At 39.7% G+C, this 25,117-nt stretch overlaps 1 protein-coding gene across 1 annotated transcript in view; it reads left to right on the top strand.

Moving 5' to 3' along the window:
* The window catches only part of GOLGB1 (golgin B1), a 71,624-nt gene extending 46,507 nt beyond the window's left edge, over positions 1–25,117 (top strand). The window contains 11 exon segments of the mRNA XM_014563608.2: positions 2–2,586; positions 3,471–5,385; positions 10,816–10,994; positions 16,349–16,511; positions 16,713–16,850; positions 21,578–21,733; positions 22,479–22,576; positions 23,014–23,148; positions 24,484–24,589; positions 24,831–24,866; positions 24,868–25,117. Coding sequence (XP_014419094.2) covers positions 2–2,586; positions 3,471–5,385; positions 10,816–10,994; positions 16,349–16,511; positions 16,713–16,850; positions 21,578–21,733; positions 22,479–22,576; positions 23,014–23,148; positions 24,484–24,589; positions 24,831–24,866; positions 24,868–24,966 — 5,610 coding nt within the window. The 3' untranslated portion in view covers positions 24,967–25,117.

Raw genomic sequence — 25,117 nt, 5'->3', positions numbered from 1 at the left:
GGACAAACTGCGAAAACTCATAAGCAAAAAGGAAGAAGAAGTTACATACCTTTCTGGACAGCTGAGCGAGAAAGCAGCAGCCCTTACTAAAGTACAGACAGAGAGAACAGAGCAAGAGGATTTAATGAAAGCTCTGCACATGCAGCTGGAAATGCAAGCTAAAGAACATGATGAGAAGATAAAGCATTTACAGGTGGAGCTCTGCGAAATGAAGCAAAAACCAGAAGAGACTGAAGAAGAAAGTAAAGCAAAGCAACAAATACAGAGGAAATTGCAAGCTGCTCTTATTTCTCGAAAAGAAGCACTAAAAGAAAACAAAAGCCTCCAGGAGGAGTTGTCTTTGGCCAGAAATACTATTGAACATCTCACTAAGTCTCTGGCAGATGTGGAAAACCAAGTTTCTGCTCAAAATAAAGAAAAGGATGTATTCTTAGGAAAGTTAGCTCTTCTTCAGGAGGAAAGAGACAAACTCATTACAGAAGTGGACAGATCTTTAATGGAAAATCAAAGTCTGAATGGTTCTTGTGAAAGTCTGAAATTAGCTCTAGAGGGTCTTACTGAAGACAAGGAAAACTTAGTGAAGGAACTTGAGTCTTTGAAGTGTTCTAAGATTGCAGAAAACACTGAGTGGCAAGAGAAACACAAGGAGTTACAGAAAGAATATGAAATTCTTCTGCAGTCCTATGAGAATGTTAGTAACGAGGCGGAAAGGATTCAGCATGTGGTGGAAACAGTGAGGCAAGAGAAGCAAGAACTGTATGGCAAGTTAAGAAGCACAGAAGCAAACAAGAAAGAGACAGAAAAACAGTTGCAGGAAGCTGAACAGGAAATGGAGGAGATGAAAGAAAAGATGAGAAAGTTTGCTAAATCTAAACAGCAGAAAATCCTAGAGTTGGAAGAAGAGAATGACCGGCTTAGAGCAGAGGTGAACCCTGCAGGAGGTACATCTAAAGATAGTATGGAAGCACTTCTTTCTTCCAATTCTGACCTGAAGGAGGAACTAGAAAGGGTCAAAACAGAGTATAAAACTCTTTCTAAGGAGTTTGAGGCTTTAACAACTGAGAAGAACTCTTTAATTGAAGAGGTTCAAGATTTAAAACATCAGATAGAAGGTATTGTGTCCCAAAAAGCTAGCCTAGAGGCCACTGAGAAACATGATAACCAAATGGACGTCACTGAAGAGGCAACCCGATCTGTTCCAGGTGAGGCTAGTAAGCAAGACTCTCCAAGTATGAGCACAAGGCCTGAAAATTCAGAATCCGTTCTGTCAGAGAACAGTGCCAGGGTTGATATACGTGAGAATGTCAGCTTACATGATGAAATTAATAACTACTTACAGCAGATTGATCAGCTCAAAGAAAGAATTACTGAATTAGAGGAGGAGAAGCAGAAAGACAGGGAATTTAGCCAAACTTTAGAAAATGAGAGAGATGCTTTATTGAGTCAGAAAGCAGCAAAGGATGATGAACTAAAAATGCTTCAGGAAGAAGTAAACAAAATGAACCTGTTAAATGAGCAAATCCAAGAAGAACTTGCCAGAGTTACCAAGCTAAAGCAGACAGCAGAAGAAGAGAAAGATGATTTGGAAGAAAGGCTTATGAATCAATTAGCAGAACTTAATGGAAGCATTGGGAATTATTATCAGGATGTTACAGATGCCCAAATAAAAAATGAGCTTCTAGAATCTGAAATGCAGAACCTTAAAAAGTGTGTGAGTGAATTGGAAGAAGAAAAGCAGCAGTTAGTCAAGGAGAAAACTAAGGTGGAATCAGAAATACGAAAGGAATATATGGAGAAAATACAAGGTGCTCAGAAAGGGCCTGGCAATAAGAGCCATGCAAAGGAACTTCAGGAGCTGTTAAAGGAAAAACAGCAAGAGGTAAAGCAGCTGCAGAAGGATTGCATCAGGTACCAAGAGAAAATAAGTGCTCTGGAGAGAACTGTTAAGGCCCTAGAATTTGTTCAGACTGAGTCCCAAAAAGATTTAGAAATAACCAAAGAAAACCTGGCTCAAACCAATGAGCAGCGCAAGAAGGCAGAAACAGAATTAGCTAGCTTCAAAGTACTGCTCGATGATACTCAAAGTGAAGCAGCAAGGGTCCTAGCAGACAATCTCAAGTTGAAAAAGGAGCTTCAGTCAAATAAAGAATCAGTTAAAAGCCAAATGAAACAAAAAGATGAAGATCTTGAGCGGAGACTGGAGCAGGTAGAAGAGAAACACCTGAAAGAGAAGAAGAATATGCAAGAGAAACTGGATGCTTTGAGTAGAGAAAAAGTCCACTTAGAAGAGACATTTGGAGAGATTCAGTTTACTTTGAACAAGAAAGACAGGGAAGTTAAGCAACTTCAGGAAAACTTGGATAGTACTGTGGCCCAGCTTGCAGCTTTCACTAAGAGCATGTCTTCCCTCCAGGACGATCGGGACAGGGTGATAGATGAAGCCAAGAAATGGGAGAGGAAGTTCAGTGATGCTATTCAAACCAAAGAAGAAGAAATTCGACTTAAAGAGGAGAATTGCAGTGTTCTAAAGGATCAGCTTAGACAGATGTCCATCCATATGGAGGAATTGAAGATCAACATTTCTAGGTAAATGAAACTTATTGTTTACACTTCCAAAGTAATTGAAGGCAAAAGAAGTCTCTATTTAAACTATTTCTATTCCCTTTAGTATTATGGAACTAATGTTGGTTTAAATTTCCCCAGAAGATATATTCTCTCTCACTTCTGACTCTCCCCCCCCCCCCCATTTTTTGGAGGGGGCAGCGAATTACTTTTTGTTACAACTTGTACTAAGATGAAAAATTCACATCTGCTTCTCTTCCCATCTTTCTATTGAGAGATCTCTTAGATTTCTCCCTTTCTTCTCATTTCCATTTCCATTATCCATGTCGGAATGTTTTACCATGGTACAAATGATTGTACTCCCCAAATTATTGCCTTAGCCTCTGAAATGATTGCCTCTTTTTTCTTCCCCACATTCCACATCAATTCATACTGCATATACCTGCTAGAGGTATTTTCCTCAAACTCCAATTTTACATCACTTTTCAAACTTGAGAACTGACAATGTCCCCCACACTTTGCATTCTTTCATTTTTATTAGAATCCTTCTGCTCTGAGAGAGTTTTCCTCATTGTCTCTCATTCCAAGATTATTCTTTTAATAGGCCAGACAATATCTTGTGTAAAGCAAAGTAAACCCAAATTTGGGACACTTTTCAGAGTGTCCCAAGCTTTGTCACTAAATTAGCAAGATACTTTGGAGTTTATGATTTAAATATGTGAATTCTTAGGTGCAATATGCCTTTAGTACAAAGCATTCAGTAGAACTAATATCTCTATTAAAAAGACGAACACCTTCAATTATGAATATTTGTTCATTGGCAGATCTGAGTACATGTTGTAGTATGTGTTCTTTAGACAGCAAGTACTTTTCCCTTGAAATCTGTAATTAATGACCTGTTTTTCCAGGCTTGAACATGACAAACAGACTTGGGAATCCAAAGCCCAGACGGAGGTCCAGCTTCAACAGAAGGTCTGTGATACTCTACAGGGGGAAAACAAAGAACTTTTGTCCCAGCTAGAAGAGACTCGACATCTATACCATAATTCTCAGGATGAATTAGCTAAGTTGGAATCTGAACTTAAGATTCTCAGAGACCAGTTGACTGATTTAAATAACTCTTTAGAAAAATATAAGGAAAATAAAGAAAATTTGGAAGGGATCATAAAGCAGCAAGAGGCTGATATCCAAAATTGTAAGTTCAGTTATGAACAACTAGAGACTGATCTTCAGGCCTCCAAACAACTGACCAGTAGGCTGCATGAAGAAATAAACATGAAAGAGCAGAAGATTATAAGCCTGCTTTCTGCCAAGGAGCAGGCAATCCAAGTAGCTGTTGCTGAACTACATCAACAGCATGATAAAGAAATTAAAGAGTTAGAAAATCTGCTGTCTCAGGAGGAAGAGGAGAATACTGTCTTAGAAGAGGAGAACAAAAAAGCTGTTGACAAAACCAATCAGCTTATGGAAACACTGAAAAACATGAAAAAAGAGAACATGCAGCAGAAGGCTCAGTTGAGTTCCTTCGTTAAGTCCATGTCTTCTCTCCAGGATGACCGAGACCGCATAGTAGGTGACTACCAAAAGCTGGAAGAGCGACACCTCTCCGTGATCTTGGAGAAAGACCAACTCATCCAAGACGCTGCTACTGAGAATAATAGGCTTAAGGAAGAAATTCGAAGCTTAAGAAGTCATATGGATGATCTCAATTCTGAGAATGCCAAGCTAGATGCAGAGCTGATCCAATACAGAGAGGACCTGAACCAAGTTATATCCAGCAAAGATTGTCAGCAAAAGCAGCTCCTTGAAGCTCAACTTCAGCAAACTAAGGAGCTGAAAAGTGAATATGCTAAATTAGAAGAAAAGCTCAAGGAGTCTGAAGAAGCAAAGGAGGATCTTCAGAGGTCCTCTCTTGTCCTACAGGAGGAGAAACAAGGTTTATCAAAAGAGATTGAGAACTTGAAAGGGTCTATATCCCAACTAAAGAAACAATTGACAGCCTTGCAAGAAGAGGGTACTTTAGGAATATTTCAGGCCCAATTGAAAGTTAAAGAAGAAGAGGTACAGAAGTTAACTACTACCCTTTCCTCCTCTCAGAAGAGAATTACAGAACTGGAAGAGGAACTGGTTCATGTTCAGAAGGATGCTGCCAAGAAGGTAGGTGAAATTGAAGATAAACTAAAGAAAGAATTAAAGCACCTCCATCATGATGCAGGGATAATGCGAAATGAAACTGAAACAGCAGAAGAGAGAGTGGCAGAGCTAGCAAGAGATCTGGTGGAGATGGAACAGAAATTACTCATGGTCACCAAAGAAAATAAAGATCTCACAGCACAAATCCAGTCTTTTGGAAGGTCTATGAGTTCCCTACAGAATAGTAGAGATCATGCCCATGAGGAGCTTGATGAACTGAGAAGGAAACACGACTCCAGTCTGAAGGAGTTGGCACAGCTGCGAGAAGCACAGGGCCTTTTAAACAGAGAGAGAGATGTTCTTGTTGCTAAAGCTGCATTTCCAGTGAACTCCACTGAGGATAGCAGCTTGCCTCACCTTGAGAAACTTAACCAACAGCTTCTATCCAAAGATGAGCAGCTGCTTCACTTGTCCTCACAACTAGAAGATTCTTACAATCAAGTGCAGTCCTTTTCCAAAGCTATGGCCAGTCTGCAGAACGAGAGAGATCGCCTGTTGAATGAACTGGAGAAATTCCGCAAATCAGAGGAAGGGAAGCAGAGGTCTGCAGCCCAGCCTGCAACCAACCCAGCTGAAGTACAGAGTTTAAAAAAAGCTATGTCATCTCTCCAAAATGACAGAGACCGGCTAGTAAGTGTCTAGTTTTCTCTTTCCAATCTTCGTTAGAGAGTTTTTGAACCTTTCTTTAAATTGATTTTCATTTTTATAGAAAAGGATAAACACATTTTTATACATATGATCTGGGCATATCCCATAGGTTTGATCTTGGAGAAACAGAAACATTATTTAAATTACTTTAAATCTGCCATTGCTGTTTTAAAAAAATTACAGATTTCCTTTGCATAAAACCCTCCATTGGTTATAAAAGTAGATGGGGTAGGAGATAGAGAACTATTTTATATAATTTATACATGCATGTATAAATGTGTGCAGAATTTGTAATAGTTTAATTGAATGAAAGTTTCAGGATCACTTAGTCCCTTCTTAGGTGACAGTTTAGCAAAATCTGGTAGAATTAAGGGTAAAGAAGACTCAGCTTATCTCGTATTTATGTATAACTCAGCCCTAATTTGTCAAAAAAAAAAGTATAAATGACTATAGTAAAGCTTTATTTGCAGATTGAACCATTTATCCACTTCCCTTTAATTACCCAACTTTTCTTTAATCTGAGAGAAGGATAAGGAGATCTTTCATGCTAAAATTGTGCTGCTTCTATTAGAATCCAGACTTTACTCCAGGTCTTTTTTTCCTGAAAACATCTAGGTCATCAAGATTTAGAGGCAAAAGCTGAAACTATATATATGCATTCAGCCAGGTTGTCAGGGGATTCTACTTTGTGACGTTACTCTCTTCACTTTAAAGACGATCTCTTAACTCTGTCAAGGGCATGTACTTAAGCCCAAATAGGAAATAAATTGAGCTTCAAAGGCTCGATTTTCTATTTTTAAATCTAGAATATGAAAATTCTAGTTTTGAAGATTAACCTTAAGGGATAAGATCATTCTTCCTAACTGTAAAATCTTATGCAAAATTTTCTTTTTCTTTGTAGGTAATGTGTTCATTCATGTTACATTTAATATTGAATATTTATAGAGTCTTTTTCCTTTTATAATCTGAACAAAGTCCCCCATTTCAGCTGTGGTTTTGACATCAATGCAATGTAGGCATATTTGTTTATATTTTTAAAATAGTTTAAACTTAGCTAACTTTGTCCCAGGAGCTTAACCTTTTGTCATCACTTTCAGAATGCAAGTGCAAAAGACTTTTATCGGACAGTGTATACCTCAAAGCTCTAATTTATAGCACCCAGGTGATGATTATCTTCTAAGTCGAACTCTTTTTCCTGAACACTGTTAGGATAGATTCTGAATTAGCTATGTTTCATTCAGTGAATTGCTTTACTATTCTTATCTGTTTAAACACTAGGGACTAAACTTTGTCTCTCAACTGCTGTTTTACATTTTTGTTTGCAGGATATTTATAAGCCAAGCCAGCATTTTATTTCTATATAAATCATAGTAATGTTCTTCTGTTCCCTAAGGCTCGTAATTTTATTTCATTTAATCATCAAGGTCTGTCATTTCTTTATTTGCAATGTGCCTCAAATATTTCTTTTTTCTTTCCATCCTCAACATCTTAGGATAAGTTCCTAACACCTTACCCTTGTAATACTGCTGCTCCCAGTTTGTTACCCCTTCAATACATTGTATATATCATTTCTGAATAGACTTTCTGAAATGACTTTAGTACTGCACTGTTCAATAACCTTTAAAAATTGTTCTAGCTTTAGAGCAGGTTTAGAATTGAAACCTCTTAGTCTGGTTTTTAAGACCCTATAATTTGTATTTGCCTCTTTCCAGCCTTCCCTTTTACTGCTTTCCTCCTCATAGTCTTCATTTCAGCCAAACTGATCTACTCACTCTGCAGTAGTCATATCCAGTACTTCCTGCTTACCCACATTACTAATCTCTCAACCAAAATGTCCTCTCCATTTTCCTTTTTTGGGCAAATATTTCCCACTCTTCAAAGGTCGCCCCAGAGCATAAATCCTCTGGTTACATTTCTGGGTCACTTGATTGTCCATTACCTTCTGTTTGTGCTTCCCTAGTGCTTCTCTTTTCATTGTCCCATATTGCCTTGATGTGTATGGGGGTGTGTGTGTTTAATTTCTATACCATTGTTTTTTATTTCCCCAATTAAATTGCAAACTTCTGGTAAGTAAGTGTCATATCTCCTACTTGTTCATACTTCGCATGGTTTTTAGCATAAGGGTAGTTAATTATATGGTAGATAAACAATTGATGGGCATTCTCTGTATGTGTGCTTGTTATTGAGAACACTGTGTTCTCCATTTTGTAAAATTGTTATATAGGGATTATAGGAACTTTTGAGACTGAGGCTTTTACATCTGCCATGAGTAAATCATAAAGCCTAGGCAAGGGTGTAAATCATGTGAAGGCCCGACAGTCTGCCTCAGCAATATTGCATACAGGGTCTGCTACAGTCTGCTGAGGCCCTTCTGCATGCTAACTGAATGTATTACTAACTGTCCATCAACTCTTTCCTTTTCCACATATCTTGTTCTCAGTCTGTCTCATGAGCGTTGATGTTTCTGGTCTCTCAGTCACTGGCTGCATATGCAATAACTTACTTCAATCACTATCAGTTTAAATATTCAGCCTAGGCCATCAGTTTGTCACCTCTGCTTATACTACACTTCCCTCAGGACCACCCCAGAGATGAGCTGGATGTGAAAGGAGTTTAGGTTACTTTGGTTCTCTTCTTTACTTAGTCAAGGGGGAGTTTCCCAAATAACACATGAGGGTCTGAGTGGCAAGGAATTAGCCTAGGGTATTCTACTAGTGTGTAACAAACAATTCTGAAAACATTCCAGAGTTTTCATATCTGTCCAAACTTTCTTAGGACTCTCCCATAATCCAGTGAATCACTTAGGTAATTCCTGCCTAACGGCTGGAGAGCAAATCTCAAGAGGTACCTTTTTGTTTATCTGTACTCACTTCATTCTCAAAATGATTTGAGGTAGCATATAAAGATATGAACAATTTTTCAAGGTAAGATAATACAAGGAATTGGGAAGGAAGACAAAAAGATTAAACCAGGAGTAAGTTCAGTGTCCCAAGGAGATATCATAATATCCTATTAGAAAGATGGACCACTAATTTTGCTCTGAGCTCTGGCAGTCATCAGAAGTGGGAGATTGCAAAACTATGTGCATAAATTGCAGTATCCATATTTTACAGAAAAGGAAAAAGGGGAAACTACTTGGAACAGATAAGAATAGTTATTCTTTAAGTATTGAGGCCTGCAAGAAGTTTCTTCTGTGTTTCCATAGAGAGTACACTATGAAGTTGTGAAACATTCTTTACTTCTCTGCAATAAATATAGCTTTGTTCTATAGGGATTTTATTTAGCTGTTCCTTAATGTAAGCACGTAGGGAAAGAATTTTGTGTAATTCACTAAAAAAGTACCTCTACAAGTGACTAAAATGCAGTCCCAGGCACACAGCTTTCTGATGATCTTCGATTCCAAGGATAACATTTAGAGTATCTGGACTAGAGGAATGAGTGGATTGCATAAAGAATATATGTTTGCTTTAAAACAAAATAAAAATATGGTTTCATTTTAGTTTTTGGTTAAAAAATAAAGCTATACATACATATTTAACAAGTCACTACATCCTACAATGTTTGATGAGAAAAACAAGCAGTAGCATTTGCAACCCTGTTTCTCCTTCTGAGGCAATTTGCTTTCAGCCCTTTTATTATTTTGGTGTTTCTTCAATATCTAAATATCATGCTTACAGTGCATCTTGGCTTTTCATTCTTTGTGTTAGCTATTAACTTTCTTTTATGTTAACAGGGTTTAGTTCTCTTAACCCACTCTTTGTATGCTATACTGTACTTTCCACAGTATATGTGCACTTTGTCAGTATACAACCTCTTCCCCATTCTCCTGGTGTAATTTAATCTTAGTTTGATTAATCAGTATTTGATGTTTACATTTCTATGACAAGAGCTATTAGACCTGAGACGTGTTACTTTTATTTTCCTCAGTATCTTTGTTTTTCTTGGAGTTAATAACTGCTTTTGTTGTCACTACGTACTTAGTTTTCTTTGTGGCATACTAATATAATGTAAGCCCACATTTACTGCCGTTTATCCACATCTATCAAGATGTTTATTCCTATCTGTTTTGTCCTCAGGAAGAAAATTCTATTGAAGTCTCTTTGTTGCTCTTTTATGAACCAGCTGTCCTGTATTCCTAGGACAGTTTTCATCCTAGAATATCTCCATTCATTTCTCTCCTGTATCTTGTATTCCATGTTTTCCTTGTCTTGGTTTTGTGCCATCATTATATTGGAATAAATCATTTAGTAGCTCTCTAAGAAATGATATGGGGGAGGTAAATTTATTGAAAATGTCTTTTCATCTCATACCTAATTGGTACTCCGGGTATAGAATTATAGGCTGAAAATAATTTCCCTTCAAAATTGTTAAGACATTGCTCTGTTCCCTTTTAGCTTTCATTGTGGTTCAGGAGTCTAGAGCTTTTCTGATCCTTGATCCTTTTTACGTGATCTGTCTTTGTCTCTGTCTCCTTCCCTCCCTCATCTCTCATCTACCTCTCTGGAAATACAGTTGGACCTTGAGCAACATGGCTTTAAATCCGTGGGTTCACTTATACATGGATATTTTCCTCTGTCTAGTAAATACTACAGTACTACACCATCAGGGATTGGCTGACTCCCTGAATGTAGAACCACAGAAACAAAGGAACTGCATATACTGAGGGCTGGCTATAAAGTATACATGGATTTTTTATTTTTTTTTGCTATACTTTGGGGAGATTTTCTCACCTTCATTTAAGAATCCTATATTGAATTTTCATTTTTCTCTCATGTTCCTGATTTCTAAGGATTTTTTTTTTGTCTCATGGTTATATGTTTTTAATTTCTCTCTCAAGAATAGTGGTGATAGTTTTGTTCTTTGAAATTTTTTCATAATGAATTTTTCTTTATAATTTTTTATCTCTGCTATGTTTCTAACTTCCAATATTCTCTCTTAAGTCTTTGGATGTATGATAGTCTTTATAATCAACATCAGCTAAGCTAGAATTAAGGTTGGTATCCATGTAGGAAAGTTTAGAAGCCTCGCCAGGGCACATGACTAAACAAAGTCATTCTATCTTTACACTTCTTGTTCTAGGGAGCTATCACCCACCAAGAAGCTGTAAGTCTATCCCATCTCAGAGTTATAGATCTAGAGTCAACTTAGGACTTAGGGCCAGGGGGCTGGGATAGAAGTTGCAGAAGTGGTCAGGCTCTGCAGCCTTGATGGCCACTCCATGGGGAGATTCCCACCAGCCTGGCTGCATGTATTTCACCATTTTGGAGATTTCGTGCTGCAGGGATGTCACTGGACTGTCTGGTGCTGGAAGTCCGTTGTGGTGTTGACTGACTTAGTAGGGAACTGCTGATGACTTACAGCTAGGTGAAGGAAATGTGGTGAATCAACCTTCTACTTTCCTTTTGGTTAAAGCTGAAGGAACTGAAGAATCTGCAGCAGCAGTACTTACAGATTAATCAAGAAATCACTGAGCTACGTCCATTGAAGGCTCAACTTCAGGAGTATCAAGATAAAACAAAAACATTTCAGATAATGCAAGAAGAGCTCAGGCAGGAAAACCTCTCCTGGCAGAATGAGCTGCATCAGCTCAGGTATGGTAATCCCTGCTTTTTAACTTTCTTCTTTTTGTTTTTTAAAAATTATGGAATAATTATAGATTTGTAGGAAGTTGCAAAAACAGTACAGAGAGCTTTCACATACCCTTCATCTAGCTTCCTCTAATGGTAACATCTTACATCACTGTGGTACAATTTCAAAACCAGGACCTTGACATTGGTAGGATTCAAAGATCTTATGCAGGTTTCACCAGTTTACATTCACTCAGGTATGTGTATTGTTCTGTGCAACTTTATCACATGTGCAGCCTCATGTAACCACCACTACAACCAGATATACAGCTGCTCCATCATCACAAATATGTCCTTGTGCTCCTAGTTTATAGTCACCCTCTTCCCCTCCCCTTATCCCTAACTTCTGGCAACCACTAATCTGTTCTCTGTCTCTATAATTTTGCCATTCTAGGAATTTTTTTTAAATAAGCAACATTTTGAAATTAACTTTACTCATGCATAATACCCTTGACATCCATCACCATCATTGTATCAATACTTCATTTTTTTTGTTGATGAATAGGATTCATGGTATGAATGTACCGCTTTAACCATTCACCCATTGAAGGACCTAAGTGTTGTTTCTAATTTTTAGTTATTATAAATAAAGCCACTATAAACATTTATGTATAGGTGTTTATGTGGACAGTAAGTTTTAATTTCTCTGGGATAATTAATTGCCCAGGAGTACAAATGCTAGGTTGTATTGTAAGTTTATGTTTAGTTTTTTTAAGGAATTGCAAAACTATATTCCAGAATGACTATATCATTTTTCATTCCTACCAGCAGTATACGAGTGATCCAGTTTCAATATCAAATGCTGCATCCTCATCAGCATTCAATATTGTTACTATATTTTAGATTTTAATAGGTATGCTGTGCTGTTGTGGTTTTAATTTGCATAATGGCTACTAATAGTGAACATTTTTATGTGCTTATTTGACATCCATATATCCTTTTTGACAAAGTATTTGTTCATTTGTTTTGTCCATTTCCTAATTGGGTTGTTAATTTTTACTGTTGAGTTTTGAGAGTTCTTTATATATTCCAGATACAGGCTCTTTGTAAGATATGTGGCTTGCAAATACTTTCTCCCAGTCTGCATTTTATTTTTTTCCTCCTTCCATTGAGAAGTTTTTTTAAATTTTGATGAAACCAGTTTATTGATTATTTTTCTCTTTTCTCCTGATACTGCCAGAAAGAAGTGGAAGTTCGGGATCCCCACTTGTGCTCCACTGACACTGCAGTTAGTGGGGAGCAGTGCCGCGTGACTGTTAGATGAGAGTAGAAGCCTAAGCTCCGCACATGGCCTCCATTGATACCACTGAGGGGTGTGGAGAGGGGCACCTGATTATCACTGAGCAGTGGTGAAAGTCCAGGCTCCCCACTGAGTCTCCACTGACACTACAAGAGGGCGGTTGAGGAGGGGCACCTTTTTACCACTGGCTAGCGCCCAAAGTCCAAACTTCCCTCCTGACCTCTTCTGTTACCACCTCTGCAGGGACAGAAAGGAACGTTCTCCTTTGTTATGGGTGGGGGTGGATGCGCAGGCTCCACGTGTTGTCTCCATTGACAGCACAGTGAGGGTGAAAGTGGGGCTGGTCAGAGAGGCAGCTCTTCACTGCTGGGTGCTGTTGACGGTGTAGGGTACAGCCTTGGCCCCTTCTGCCCCCACCCAGCAGGGAGGGTGAGGGGCACCTAGTTACCTCCAGGCAAGGATGAACCTAGTCTGGCCCGCTAGGATTTTGTTAGTGGGGGTGGGGAAGTACTGTAGTTTTTCCATGGTGGTCTCCTGGAGTAGGGTGGTTATTGTCATTAATGTTTCTGTCTCTAGTCTGCCCCTTTCTGGTCCTTGGGCAAAAGGGAGCAAACTTTTCTTAGCACTCTTTGGTGCTCTAGGTTGTTGGATCCTCCTTTATCCAGTTTGGGATATATAGAATTCAAAAAGAAAAACCAGTGAATTCACCTCCATGTGATTCCTCAAGTCCCAGGGTCCCCTGCTTCTCCACCTTCTTCTCCGTCTTCCTAAGTTATCTTATGTTCATTTTTACATATAATACCCAGGGTTTTTATCTATATTTAGTGGGAATAATAAGGAGAAATACATCTACTCCATCTTGTGTGGATCCAGAAATCCAAGCCCTTTTCTTTTAAAGATGAATAACAGTGCTATATGGTTCTATTAGAGCAGAAAAAAATTATGATAGGAACAGTAATTCTGGTTGGTTTTTAAATTTAATGTTTCAAACAAACTTGATCCAAAGAGAAAAAGGTAAAGAATAAGTGCTTAACAATATATAAAAACAGGTCCTACTGTTGCAACCCCATTCTTGGGGACTTTATTACTTTAGCTTAAGATGATGTATGTCACCTATTTAATAAAGTCAAACCCAAAGCTTTCAAAGTTTGGTACTAAAGAGGGAATCCCCATGTTAGAAAATTCTGCTGCTGCTGAAGCAGCACCTGCTTTGTCTCATCTGCTGCTGCAGGACAAAAATAGGCAAGTGAATAAAGAGAGTATGAGGTGGAGGCTAGATTCCTACCCAGCCTATAAAGGGGCTTCTGTGATGACAGATAACAGTATAGCAAGACTAGTATTGTGATGTCCCTAAGAGAGCCCTTAATGTGCACACGCAAGCAGTTTGTTCCTTCAGAGATCCTAGATGCCATGCACTTTACTAATATGATATTTCAAAATAAACCTTAAGCAAAGTTTATAGAGCAAAACTTTTTAGAATTTTGTCATTTAAATTTTATGGAGTGAAATTACATTCAAAAGATTTCCATACTAACATCTTTATGGACTTTCTTATAAGTGAAAATATATCAAAGTTATTCCATGGAGTTGGCAGCTTTCCCAGATAATACAATAACACATTTTTTTTTTAATCAAAGGATAACTACTGAGAAGGTAAAAAACTGAATTTTTGCTCTCTAGGAATTTAAATTTCTTCTCTTTCTTCTTTCTGGAATTGAACCTCCAGAAGAAAGATAAATTGCTTCATTTCAACCTGATCTTCCCCACCCTTCCTGTCCAGGGAATAGCTGCCCCAGCTATTTTTCAAATTCTTTTTAGAATCTCAATTCATCATCGAGAAATCAGGCTCTTGGTATGTCTTCCTCCAGGTGCACATTAATCCTGACCGTTGAATTTTAGGTCCTCCAAAGGTGATTGGGAGCACACGGAAGTATTACCTTGATGTCTCCCGTATTACCTCCAGTCACTCGGAACCTCAGAAGTACTAAGTGTCTGGTTGCTAGTTAAACCAACGACGAGCTGCAAAGCTCTAAAGGCTTATTTTCTGTAGCAACTTGTTCCTCTTTTTTTTTTTGAGTTATAGTCATTTTACAATGTTGTGTCAAATTCCAGTGTAGAGCACAATTTTTCAGTTATACCTGAACATACACTTGTTCCTCTTTAAATTTCCTCAAAGGACATTCTGAAAGGATACTTTCCTTATGAAGTAGGCACTTAAGGAAGAGAAAAAGAGGGAGAAAAAATGATTTCCGGTCTGTTGATTTTTTTTCCCCTAATTTTCTCTCTTTCCATCTTTTTCTTAGCCTTTCTCTCTTTACCATATTTTTACTTTGTACATTTTCACTTTCCACATTTGAGCAGTTTTGAAGAAAGAAAAATTATGTATCAAGTGAATGTGAGTAAATTACAAGACAGAAAGGAAGACATTTTCACTTTTAGAAGGAAATGAGGACACAGATTTGATTCACTGGCTTTAGAGCCAGTTTCTTTAGCTGAGTATCTTTAAGACTCCCTGTCTTTTGCCCTTGAAATACTTGGGAGAAATGAGCCTTCCAAATACTAAAAAGCTGGAGCATTTTGTTCAGGCTTCTGTTGCCCTGAGGTTGGCTCATCAGAAGAACCTTTCTCTTCCTCTTGTAGCTACTGGCTTGCTTATTCTGCTCTCTCTTCTGTGCTCTCTTACGTCAGGGATAACTGAGGTATAGCCTTTTTATGGTTGAGTTCTATTAAGTCAGCAGGTTTGTTCCTTAGCCCCAGTTCTCCATTGAGGGTCTCTCCACGCCTTAACCACGTGTCCATCTTTCCCCCAAAAATGGCAGCTTGAAGCTTTTTATGGAAGATTGTTATTTTTTGTGTGTGCCTTCTTACTCTTACACTCCTTCCTTATTCTCTCTCATTTTTCACAAATATCAAAGGAAGTGTATTAGAAAATTTCTGCGTCTTTTCCACATAGTGACCTTGTAATAAAAATTTATTTTAGTTTCTAAGTTTCAGCTCTACCTTTTTGAAAATATTTTGACTGTAATCCAAATCCCCTCTTAGCAAAGCAGGATTATTTCATAATGGGTTTATGTCATTCAGAAAAGAAGGGACCTTTTTACCTTACTTATATAGAAAAAGACAAAAAGTCAGATGCAATTCAAACAAAGCCTTGTATTATAGGGAAAAATTTGATTACAGTCCTAATGGTTTTTTTTTCAAGCATAGCATAGAGAGAAGTAGAATTAAAGACTATGACAGAGAGTCAGTTTTTGCTAGTGCTATAGAAAGTTAACTGGGTCAGATAGAAGCCTCCCTCTTGGCCAAATTCAGGGAATAAATAAACAGCAGCAGCAGCTAATATTATTGAGTAATTATGACATGCCAGGCTCTGTGTTTGATGCATGATGTATAGTGTCTGATTTAATCTCAAAATAATCCTAAGGAATAGATCATTTATTCCCATTTTACCAATGAGACGCAGAGACATTAAGTAACTTTTACTCAGGGTCTCATGCCTAGTGTATGACAGAGCCAGCATTTGAACCTACGTCCTTCATCCTCTACAATTGGATTCTCATAGCTGTGATGTTATACTGAATCATGGCACTGCTTTTCTGAAGGATTACAGTGGTTTCCCGTTGCTTACGGAGTAAGCTTTATTAGCATGGTGCTCAGTGCCCCATAAAGTCTGACCCTTTCCCTCTCTATCCTCATTCCCTGCCCTATCCACTCTATACACTATTTACTACAACAATTCCAAAAACTCACTACATGTATTCATTCCTGTGCCTTTTGTTCTGTTTGCTCCCTGAACCTGGAATGCTTTTCCCATTGTGGAAACCTGACTCATTGTTCAGGGTTCAGACCAAATGCCTGCTTTCTTGTGGTATCTTCCTTAGTCCTACCAGTTACAATTCCCTTTTAAGTTCTACTCCATCATCTTATTGCACAGTTCTGTTTATAATACAGATTTCCCTCTGGTTATGTATTTTCTTTACTACCTCTCTACAGCCTATAATACTGTTTGAAATATGCAGTTATTCATCCTTGTCTCACAAGTGTATTTTTGCCTGTGATTATTTCATGTGTTTTCTAGGATGGAGAAGAATTCCTGGAAAATTCACGAGAGGAGAATGAAGGAGCAGTACCTGATGGCTATCTCAGATAAAGATCAGCAGCTCAGTCATCTGCAGAATCTTTTGAGGGAACTGAGACCTTCCTCCCAGACTGAGACCGTCAAAGTGCAGTACCAAAGACAGGTGAGTAATTTCAATACTGACTGCTAGTGAGAAGTAACCACTACCCAGGAAACATCAGCTTCCTGCAAGCTAAGTGCTTATCTAGCACTGTTAGGTAAACCCTCTTAGGACTTCCTATGAGGTGGGCAGGGTTTCTGGAGGGAAGGAGTTAAGCATGAACAATGTTAGGAGAGAATTTTATCAGTGTTTGTATCCTGACAGGCACCCCCAGAGACATCAGCTTCCCTAGATGGATCACAAAACCTAGTTTATGAGACAGAACGTCTTAGGGCTCAGCTCAATGACAGCTTAAAGGAAATTCACCAAAAGGAGTTAAGAATTCAGCAACTGAACAGCAAGGTAGGTGTTTCCTGCTAGCCTGGAATTCAATTTCTTATTTCCATGACTAGAATTAAGAAGGTAAGTAGAAGCTGGTTAAAGCTAGGCTCTAGCTATATTAGAGGCCAGAAATTTTACCTTTCTCAGAGCCTGTGTTGCTCACCCCATAGCATTGGACACAGAGCCATTTCCTTTTCCTTGCCCTTGGAGAGTCCTTGGGGATGATTTGTAGAAATATATTCAGTAAGAATGAAAAAGGCAACTCCTCTAGGAAACCGTCCTCTCCAGCATCCTCCCTGCCTCCCCATCTGTACCACTTGTTAGTAATACTGAGGTAACGCCCCACAAATCCTCCAGCAGGCTCCTCTGTATTTCCCACCAGTAAGCAACAGAGAACAGGGGTAGAGGTGAGAGGTCTGCTCTTCATTCCACTCTTTGTAGGCTTCCTCATTGTGTGTCTAATGTTCTGGAACTAAAGAAACCAGTTTTCTTTTTTCCCAAATCCCAGCCTTGCCACTCCAGACACTCTAGGGAAGCATGCGGGAGGAGATGGACCTGTTTCTATAGGGAAGAGCTGCTTTGCCATCTGGTCCCCAGAGCAAAGGCCAAGGCAAGATAAAAGGAAATTATTCTTGGTGCCTTCTCACATCTCTGTCTTCTCTCCTCCTCCTCTGTTCTCTGGCTTCTCCTTCGCCTGCTTCCCCTCCCCCACCCCTTATGGATCGTTGTACTCCTGTTGCTTTCTCACTGGTCAGGGTATTCTCTAGTATTCTTGGCACCTCCCCTAGTTCTGCCTTCTTCAGAGGAACCCAGCTAAGTAGTTTATGTTGGCACTGGAAGGAATTTCAGTCATCATCTAGACTCTGGAATCCAAAGATTGGCTTTGAGGAGAGCTGTTAGTGTCCAAAAATTATGTGCGAAATGTGTATGTGTGTGTGTGTGTGTATACATAAGCTTCTCATCACAAGAACTCCAGAGTTCACCAAAGGATCTGTGATCCAAAAATGGTAAAGATCAGTAAGCTGTATCACAGATGGGGAAAATAAGGTCCAAAGGTATTAAGTAATTTGTCTAAGGTGTTAGGAGGAGGTCAGTCTGAGATAAATATAATGTATATGAAAAAGCACAGTGCTTGGTTTATGTAGAAGATACTTATTAAATATTTTTAAATTTAACTAATTGACACTGAAGTATGGAAGACTGATTACACTATTAACTTTGGCAAAGAAATTTGCATTTTTAAGGTAGGTTTGTTGATCAAAATGAATTGGTTAATTTGCAGGCCCTTTGTTGGGGAAGTTGTCTGGGAGTTTTCAAGGTGTGAAGGCGGGGGCACCAGAGCAGATCCTAGCCAGTTCCACTTCCAGCCTAGTCAGTTGTTAGCAGAAAGTTCTGCCTTTCATCGCTCTGTAGCACCTCCTCTTTCTATAAACTAGACCCATCTCAACCTTGTTATATTTGCTCTCCTGAACATTAGACTGTGAATCACTCTGGGCATTTGTCTCAGTACTTTAAACTGCAACCCAGGGCTGTTAGTAGATGATGAAGTCATTTAGCGGACAGCAACTGAAGAAACTTTAATGTAAATGCGTTACTGAAGTAAAACACAGAAAAGCATACAGATCATAAATACAGTATGGCACATCTTCGTGAAGTGACAACACCTATATAAGAAGCACCCAGATCAAGAATCAGAACACACCAGAACCCCAGAAGTCTCTAGTGTCCTCTTCTATTCTCTGCCACCTTAGAAGCTACATATCAATAGATCATGCCTTCTCTTCTGTGTTGCTTCATTTATTTTGTGAGATTGATCCATGTTGTTGTGTGTAGTGTGATTTTTCTGTTCTCATGCTGTATGGTGTTACATTGTAGGTGTATAATAATTTCTCTATTCTGCTGTTAAAGGACTTTTGGAGTTTTCTGGTTTTGAGCCGTTACAAGTAGTGCAAATAGTGTTTTTTTACAAAACAAAATAAAAGAGATTGGAAATATGTACTATGTTATATATAATATAGAGTATACTTTGTTTTGAGAAAACTTTTAGCTTCAATTACATATATTTATGTTCTGGGTCCTGGATCATTACTGAAGTTATGTTTTCTTTAACTGCTTTATTGAGATATACTTCACATACCACTTAATCAAAGTATGAGGAATACCGCTGTCGGTCACTGTCATTCTGCGTGAGAAAGAGTTCTTCCTTTAGGAATCAGCTGTAGGGGGCATCTCTGTCCCTGGGGTCGGTCGTTCTCTTACTCACTCGTTCATTAAGCAGATAACTGTCACCTGCCTTCTGTGAGCCTGGCCGTACACTAGGTGTTGAGGTATTGTGACCTTTCATGGAGCTAATAGTTTGGTGAGGTTAGAGCCTCATTCTAAATGGGTCCCAGCTAACTAGGAGAATTGTTTCTTGAGCCCTAGCATGGGATTTAGGAGATGGGCTGTCAGCATAGAATGTCTCCTCTTCAAGCTGCTACCTGAATTCTTTCTATGTATACTCAGACTTTATATATATTTCTACCAGCATGGTTGGATATATATATGTAATGCAAACTTAAAGCATGAAACTTAAAAATATGAGAGGAATGGTTACTGTTATAATGTAGTCTAGATTATTTGCTCCTATTCTGTTTTTATAAGTGTAGATATGATGAAATACAGTAGCTTATGAGTTAGAGCAAAGGTCAGCAGACTTTTTCTTAAAGATTCAGACAGTAAATATTTTGGTTTTGTAGGCTTTGCCATTTTTGTTACAACTATTCAGCTCTGCAATCATAGTGCAGAAGCAATCACAGACGAGACATAAACAAATGGGGTAGTTATGTTCCAATAAAGCCTTATTTACAAAAAAAAGGAAGTGGGGGCAGGAGGCCCTGGGTTGTAGTTTGCCAGCCCCTAAACTGCAGGGATCTATGTCTATCCTACACAAAACCATGTGGACATTATAAAAGGTGGTTTACATAAGGGTAGCTTAAAAGCAATTAGACATCTCCAGTTAAAGGAGTTTTTGCTTCCAACGAGTTTTACTGGTCTGTACCCCATCCTCTTGATCTTCCAAGGAAGAAAGTGTTGGATTTTTTCAATACTGAGGGATTGGGGGTTTTGTTCTGTTGGTTTTTTGTTTGTTTTGTTCTGTTCTGTTTTGGTATGGTTTGGGCTGTTCACTGTGGCAAGGAAAGTGAACTGTCTCCTGTGTTAGGAGAGGATTGTATTACTCCTTGTCTCAGAACCCAGTAGTTGTCATTGTACCCAGCTACCTCTATCTTCCAATTAGTATTGCTTCTTAAATATTTATATCCTCTCCTTTACTGCTCCCCCCACCCAAAAAATCCCATAACCTGCTTAAGTTCCCTTCCTGAACTCAGATGCGACACCATCTCTAGACTTGGAATCAGGAACCATACTTGAGTCCTGATCTGCCATCTTCTAGCCACATGACATTGGACAAGTCACTGCTCATCTGTTTTCCTTTGTCATTTGTAAACGGGGACAGAAGTCCTTCCTCTATCTCTCTCAAATAAGATGATACTTTCAAAAGTGCCTTGTAAACTGAAAATTGCTCTTCAGAGATAAAGTTATTTGTTATATTTTTCATTCTGGCTATGCAAATATTTTTCTTACACCACATGGATTTTTTTTCTAATTTTCTGTTTGTATCAAATGTCCTTCTCAGTCAGAGTATCTTTAGAAAACTGTTTAGCCTTTCTTCTCTGAACATCGATTCAACCTTTTTATACAAACATTAACCCAGAATACTTACAAAAAAAAATATTCAAGAAAAGATTGAACACACAGCCAGGTACACCAGTTTTCTTTTATATAATGTACATAGACCTACAGAAGTACTTCAGAGAAACATCTCTGTATTGTTAACTGGGTATAGCTAGAATCCGGATGTTAATCATAACTAAAATTTAAAATCTGACAGCCTTCAAGTGAGGAATTAGAGTTATAGTTCCAGGGGAACTGAATTCAAATCTTTGGGTAGAAGCTACGATTGGTAAATTTTTCATTCGATATAAAAAATAATTTTCTGTTTTTGACGTGGTGAGAAACGGCTTGGGCTGCTTTGTCAGGCTGTGAGTGCCCCTGACGCTGGACATGTTCAAGGGAAGACTGAACAACTACCTGTTACTCATACAGTAGGGGAGACCTCCCACTTTGAGTAACTGAAATGTTTCCACCTAGGAGAGTCGATGCTCCCAGTATAGTTTCTTACACACAGGAGTATATAGGATTCATTCTGTTTCTCCCTCTTACCACATATTATAATTTCTACTTTCTTTGTGACTTGTAACTCTCTACAGCGTTGAAGAATCTGCCCAGTAATATTATTGCATGAATCTTTAGGTGATAGCTCTGTCTCCTGCCATATTGAGCTCTGAGGATTATAGTCATTTATTAGTAATCTCAATTTAGACCCAAACTATTGCCATTTCTCCTCTTACTGACCTGGGTTAGCCTAGCCTATTGGATTGCTTGAGAGTTTCTGCCTCCTGGTTTTTCAGTTAATGTACTAGGCACCATAAAGTTTCCTTCCCTTTCCCAGAATTGTTTTCCTTTCTCAGTTGAAAAATTCTGAGTTTTTTCACTTTGGAGGAACACATAGTACTATTGTTACTATTATTGAAATAAAAATCTTGTAGTAAAAAAAATTAGATCCTTAAAACTCAGAAAGTTTGCCTGAGCACTGCCCGTAGTGAGACAGTCCCGCAGGCTGGTGCTTATCCTCTCTCCCATTTCAGTTCTCTCAGTTACTGGAAGAGAAAAATACCCTTTCCATTCAGCTCTGTGACACCAGTCAGAGTCTCCGTGAGAACCAGCAGCATTACAGCGACCTTTTCAATCACTGTGCAGTCCTGGAGAAGCAGGTGCAAGAACTGCAGGCGGTGAGTGAGAAGGTAAAAGTCTGGGAAGAGTGTCAGGAATCTGAGTGCAGGTGATAAAGCAGAAGGAACAGCGTGGAAGAGGTTGCGGTCTTTACGCTGAGGATTAACTAGGTGTGATGGAGAAAGAGAAGAGGAGAGTGGGAATAAGGTCCAGGAAAGACTAAGGAATGGAGGGATTAGAAGGAAAAAGATCCGTGAGGTGGTGAGAAAGAAATCAAAAGGTGGTGGGAAACTGTGATGCGTAGGGCTCTTGGAACACTGAAACTAAGAAAATTTGGACTTTGCTTCAAGAAGTAGGAAAGCTGTAGAAAGATTTGGAGCTGAGAAACAAAGTAGGCAGAGCTGTTAGCAGTGGAGAGGGGTGGATCTTTGACATTGGAGGAGACTGAGAATTAGCATGGAGGTGAATAGGACATGGAAGGAGGAGGAGGGGCTGCGGAGGGGTTGTGGAATAAGGGAAGGATCAGAGTAGCTTCTGGTAAGTACGTGAGCCTTCACTAGAAGAAAGCAGACTTCAGTGGTAAGATTAGAGAATGAGAACCTGGAAGAAAATGTAATAAAGAGTTTTATGAGGGAGATGAGTCTGTCACAGCAGAAGATTCTCACTTCTAAACCTGTCCTTGGAAAGAGTGATAACGGAGGTATTCCTCTCCAAGATTTCTCAATCTCTCTGACACCTCAGCGAGGTCTCATTTTGCCTAAGTACAGTTTCCTAAGGGCTTTCATCACTGAATTACTAACCTTTCTCTTCTTCTAGGGGCCACTGAATATAGACGTTGCTCCAGGAGCTCCCCAGGAAAAGAATGGTGCTCACAGGAAGGGTGATCCTGAGGAACTGAGGGAGCCACAGCTAAGGTGGGGGAGCAGCTCTCAACCCCGGAATGTGTGCACAGAAACTGGGTGGTCATGGAGTTTGAATGGACATCCATTGTATGGATTTAATATGTCTTCTTATCTTACTGGCTTCACAGAATTGACGTGAAGATTAAATAGGAACAATTATGGTAATAAATTGTCCGTGAAAAGTTTGCAAAGCAGCAACAGCGACACCAAGACACACACACCTTACTAATATTATGATACCCAAATGAAAGATATTCAGTCAATCCCCAAAACCTCTTAAGGCATTTTCTGCAGCTTTGTTTAATCTCTTGACAGCTATGCTATTAAAATATTTTGTACAAGCTTCTATAAATTTTCATGCTTGATAACCTTGCAAAGACGTCGAATCCCTTGTATCAGCAACTGTGTTCTACACCTAGTGATGCTGTCATTCTGCTTTTATCCTGAAGCTTTTCTGAAGCCCAGCAGCAGCTGTGCAACACTAAACAGGAGGTAAATGAATTGAGGAAGCTGCTGGAGGAAGAACGAGACCAAAGAGTGGCTGCTGAGGCTGCACTCTCCGTGGCTGAGGAGCAGATCAGGAGGTGAGGGGCTGAGGGACACGGCCTCTATTTGCTTCGGACCCTTTCTGATCATACTGGTGTGCATTTTAGTGGCCAGACTTTGGAATAACTAGGTGCTAATTCTCATCCTGAGATGGTCCTGCAGTGGGCGTAGGTCCAGACAAGCCACATTAATCCGAGTTTAACCCCTCCACAGTCCCCTCTTTGGCCCTGATGCAGAGCGGAAATTAAGGCAGCTAATCGAGTGCTGCCTACCCAGGCCCAGCACTTGTCGGGTTAGTGCTTCACATGTGCTCTGTAGTGCTGGTGGAACTCAGCGGACTTGCTATTTAAAAGCAGCTCACCAATGCTTAAAACATCTCATCCTTCCTCAGCCTAGCCTACAGAAGTTTACAGACTGACCCTCATGGTACCAGACCATGCTGTTCCGTATCAAGGCTGCCCCTGAGAAGCTTATCGGATGGAAGGACAGACACAGAAGGGGTCCCATGCAGACAGCCTGGTTCTCAAGAGGAAAGCAAGCAGGATGGAGCTAGGCTGTGTGTGTTCAGTTTCTCTTTCCTGGCTCACAAATCAGATTAAAGTATTCCTTCTCTCCTAGAGAAAAGTGTGTGTCCTGTAAAGAAAGTCAAGGAGTATTGGGCTAATGGATATCCCTCATATGGAGGAAACATCAGGAGTAAAGAGTTCCATCCTCCCCACCACAATTAAAAAGTGCACCCCTCTAGACAAAGGCTTGATCAGATGTGTGCTGTTACTTGCAGCCCCTTGGTACATTTCTTGTTTTTTGTGAGAGATTGTTGTGTGGATAAAGGCAGCTTCTTCATTAAATGGAGAAGTTCCAGTATTAAATAAATAAGCAAATGAGCAAAAATTGAAGCAGAAAACAGCAGTTTAACTGTAAGAAATCTTTCTTGGATGCTTCTGCCTATCAATCTTTAATAAATGAAAAAAAATTAATGTGCTTCTCTGAGTCAGACGTGGTGTAGCGGAAAAAGGGGACACACCTGGGTTTTGAATTCTGGCTCTACATCTTACTGGCTGTGCCACCGTGGACAAGCCTTACTTTGACGATAGTAACACCAACCTCAAAGCTGAGGATTAAATGTACATAAAGCACCTGGTCCAACATCTGACCCATAGTAGGCAGTTGGTTCCTGGTCGTTATTACCACCTCTACTGCTGCTGAAAGAAACCTATCTGCCCGCACACTCCTTTCATGGGGCGGGGCTGTGAGAGCAGCCTTTGCTGCAAGTCCCTTACGCGGTATCGCACGGCAGGACGGCCAGGGTAGGGTGACTTCACCTGATCAGCCTCTCGTGCCGTGAACCATGCCTCTTTTTTTTCTCAACACAGGTTGGAGCACAGTGAGTGGGACTCTGCCCGGTCTCCCATCATAGGCTCCTGTGGCACTCAGGAGCAGGCGCTGTTAATAGATCTTACAAGCAACAGTTGTCGAAGGGTAAGAAGGGAGGAGAATAAAGAGAGGGTACTGTGCTGTCCGACAGGGCCGGCTGCTTTGAGGGCAAGGGGTCAAGGAGAAGGAGCATGGGCCTGAGACTGGAAGGATATGGAAGGTTGGAGGAAACCAGTGGACTTTGCCAAGTTGTTGGCCCTGAGGAGACTTTCTGCTGTGGTTGGGGAGGGGATGGGGACACATCCCTATAGGGTGAAACTCTCTGACTTTCAACGTTTCCTTTCAGACCCGGAGTGGTGCTGGATGGAAGCGGGTTCTGCAGTTCACTCTGTCATTCCCGGACCCGGGTGCCTCTGCTGGCAGCCATCTACTTTGTGATGGTTCATGTCCTACTCATTCTGTGTTTCACAGGCCATCTATAAATTTAGTCCTCACCTTTGGACCTCTCCCCTTAGAACTTGGAACGCCCTCACCTCTAACATCAAAACCATCAATTCCAGTGGAGCAGTCTTCCCACTACAGGTCCTCTCTCCAACTCTCCACAGAAAGTGCCTGTAAAAACTGCAGTGGATA

The sequence above is a fragment of the Camelus ferus genome, chromosome 1 (genome assembly GCF_009834535.1).
Source record: "Camelus ferus isolate YT-003-E chromosome 1, BCGSAC_Cfer_1.0, whole genome shotgun sequence".
NCBI lineage: Eukaryota > Metazoa > Chordata > Mammalia > Artiodactyla > Camelidae > Camelus > Camelus ferus.
The sequence above is the reverse complement of the archived record's forward strand: the minus strand, read 5'-3'. Positions and strand labels throughout refer to the sequence as shown.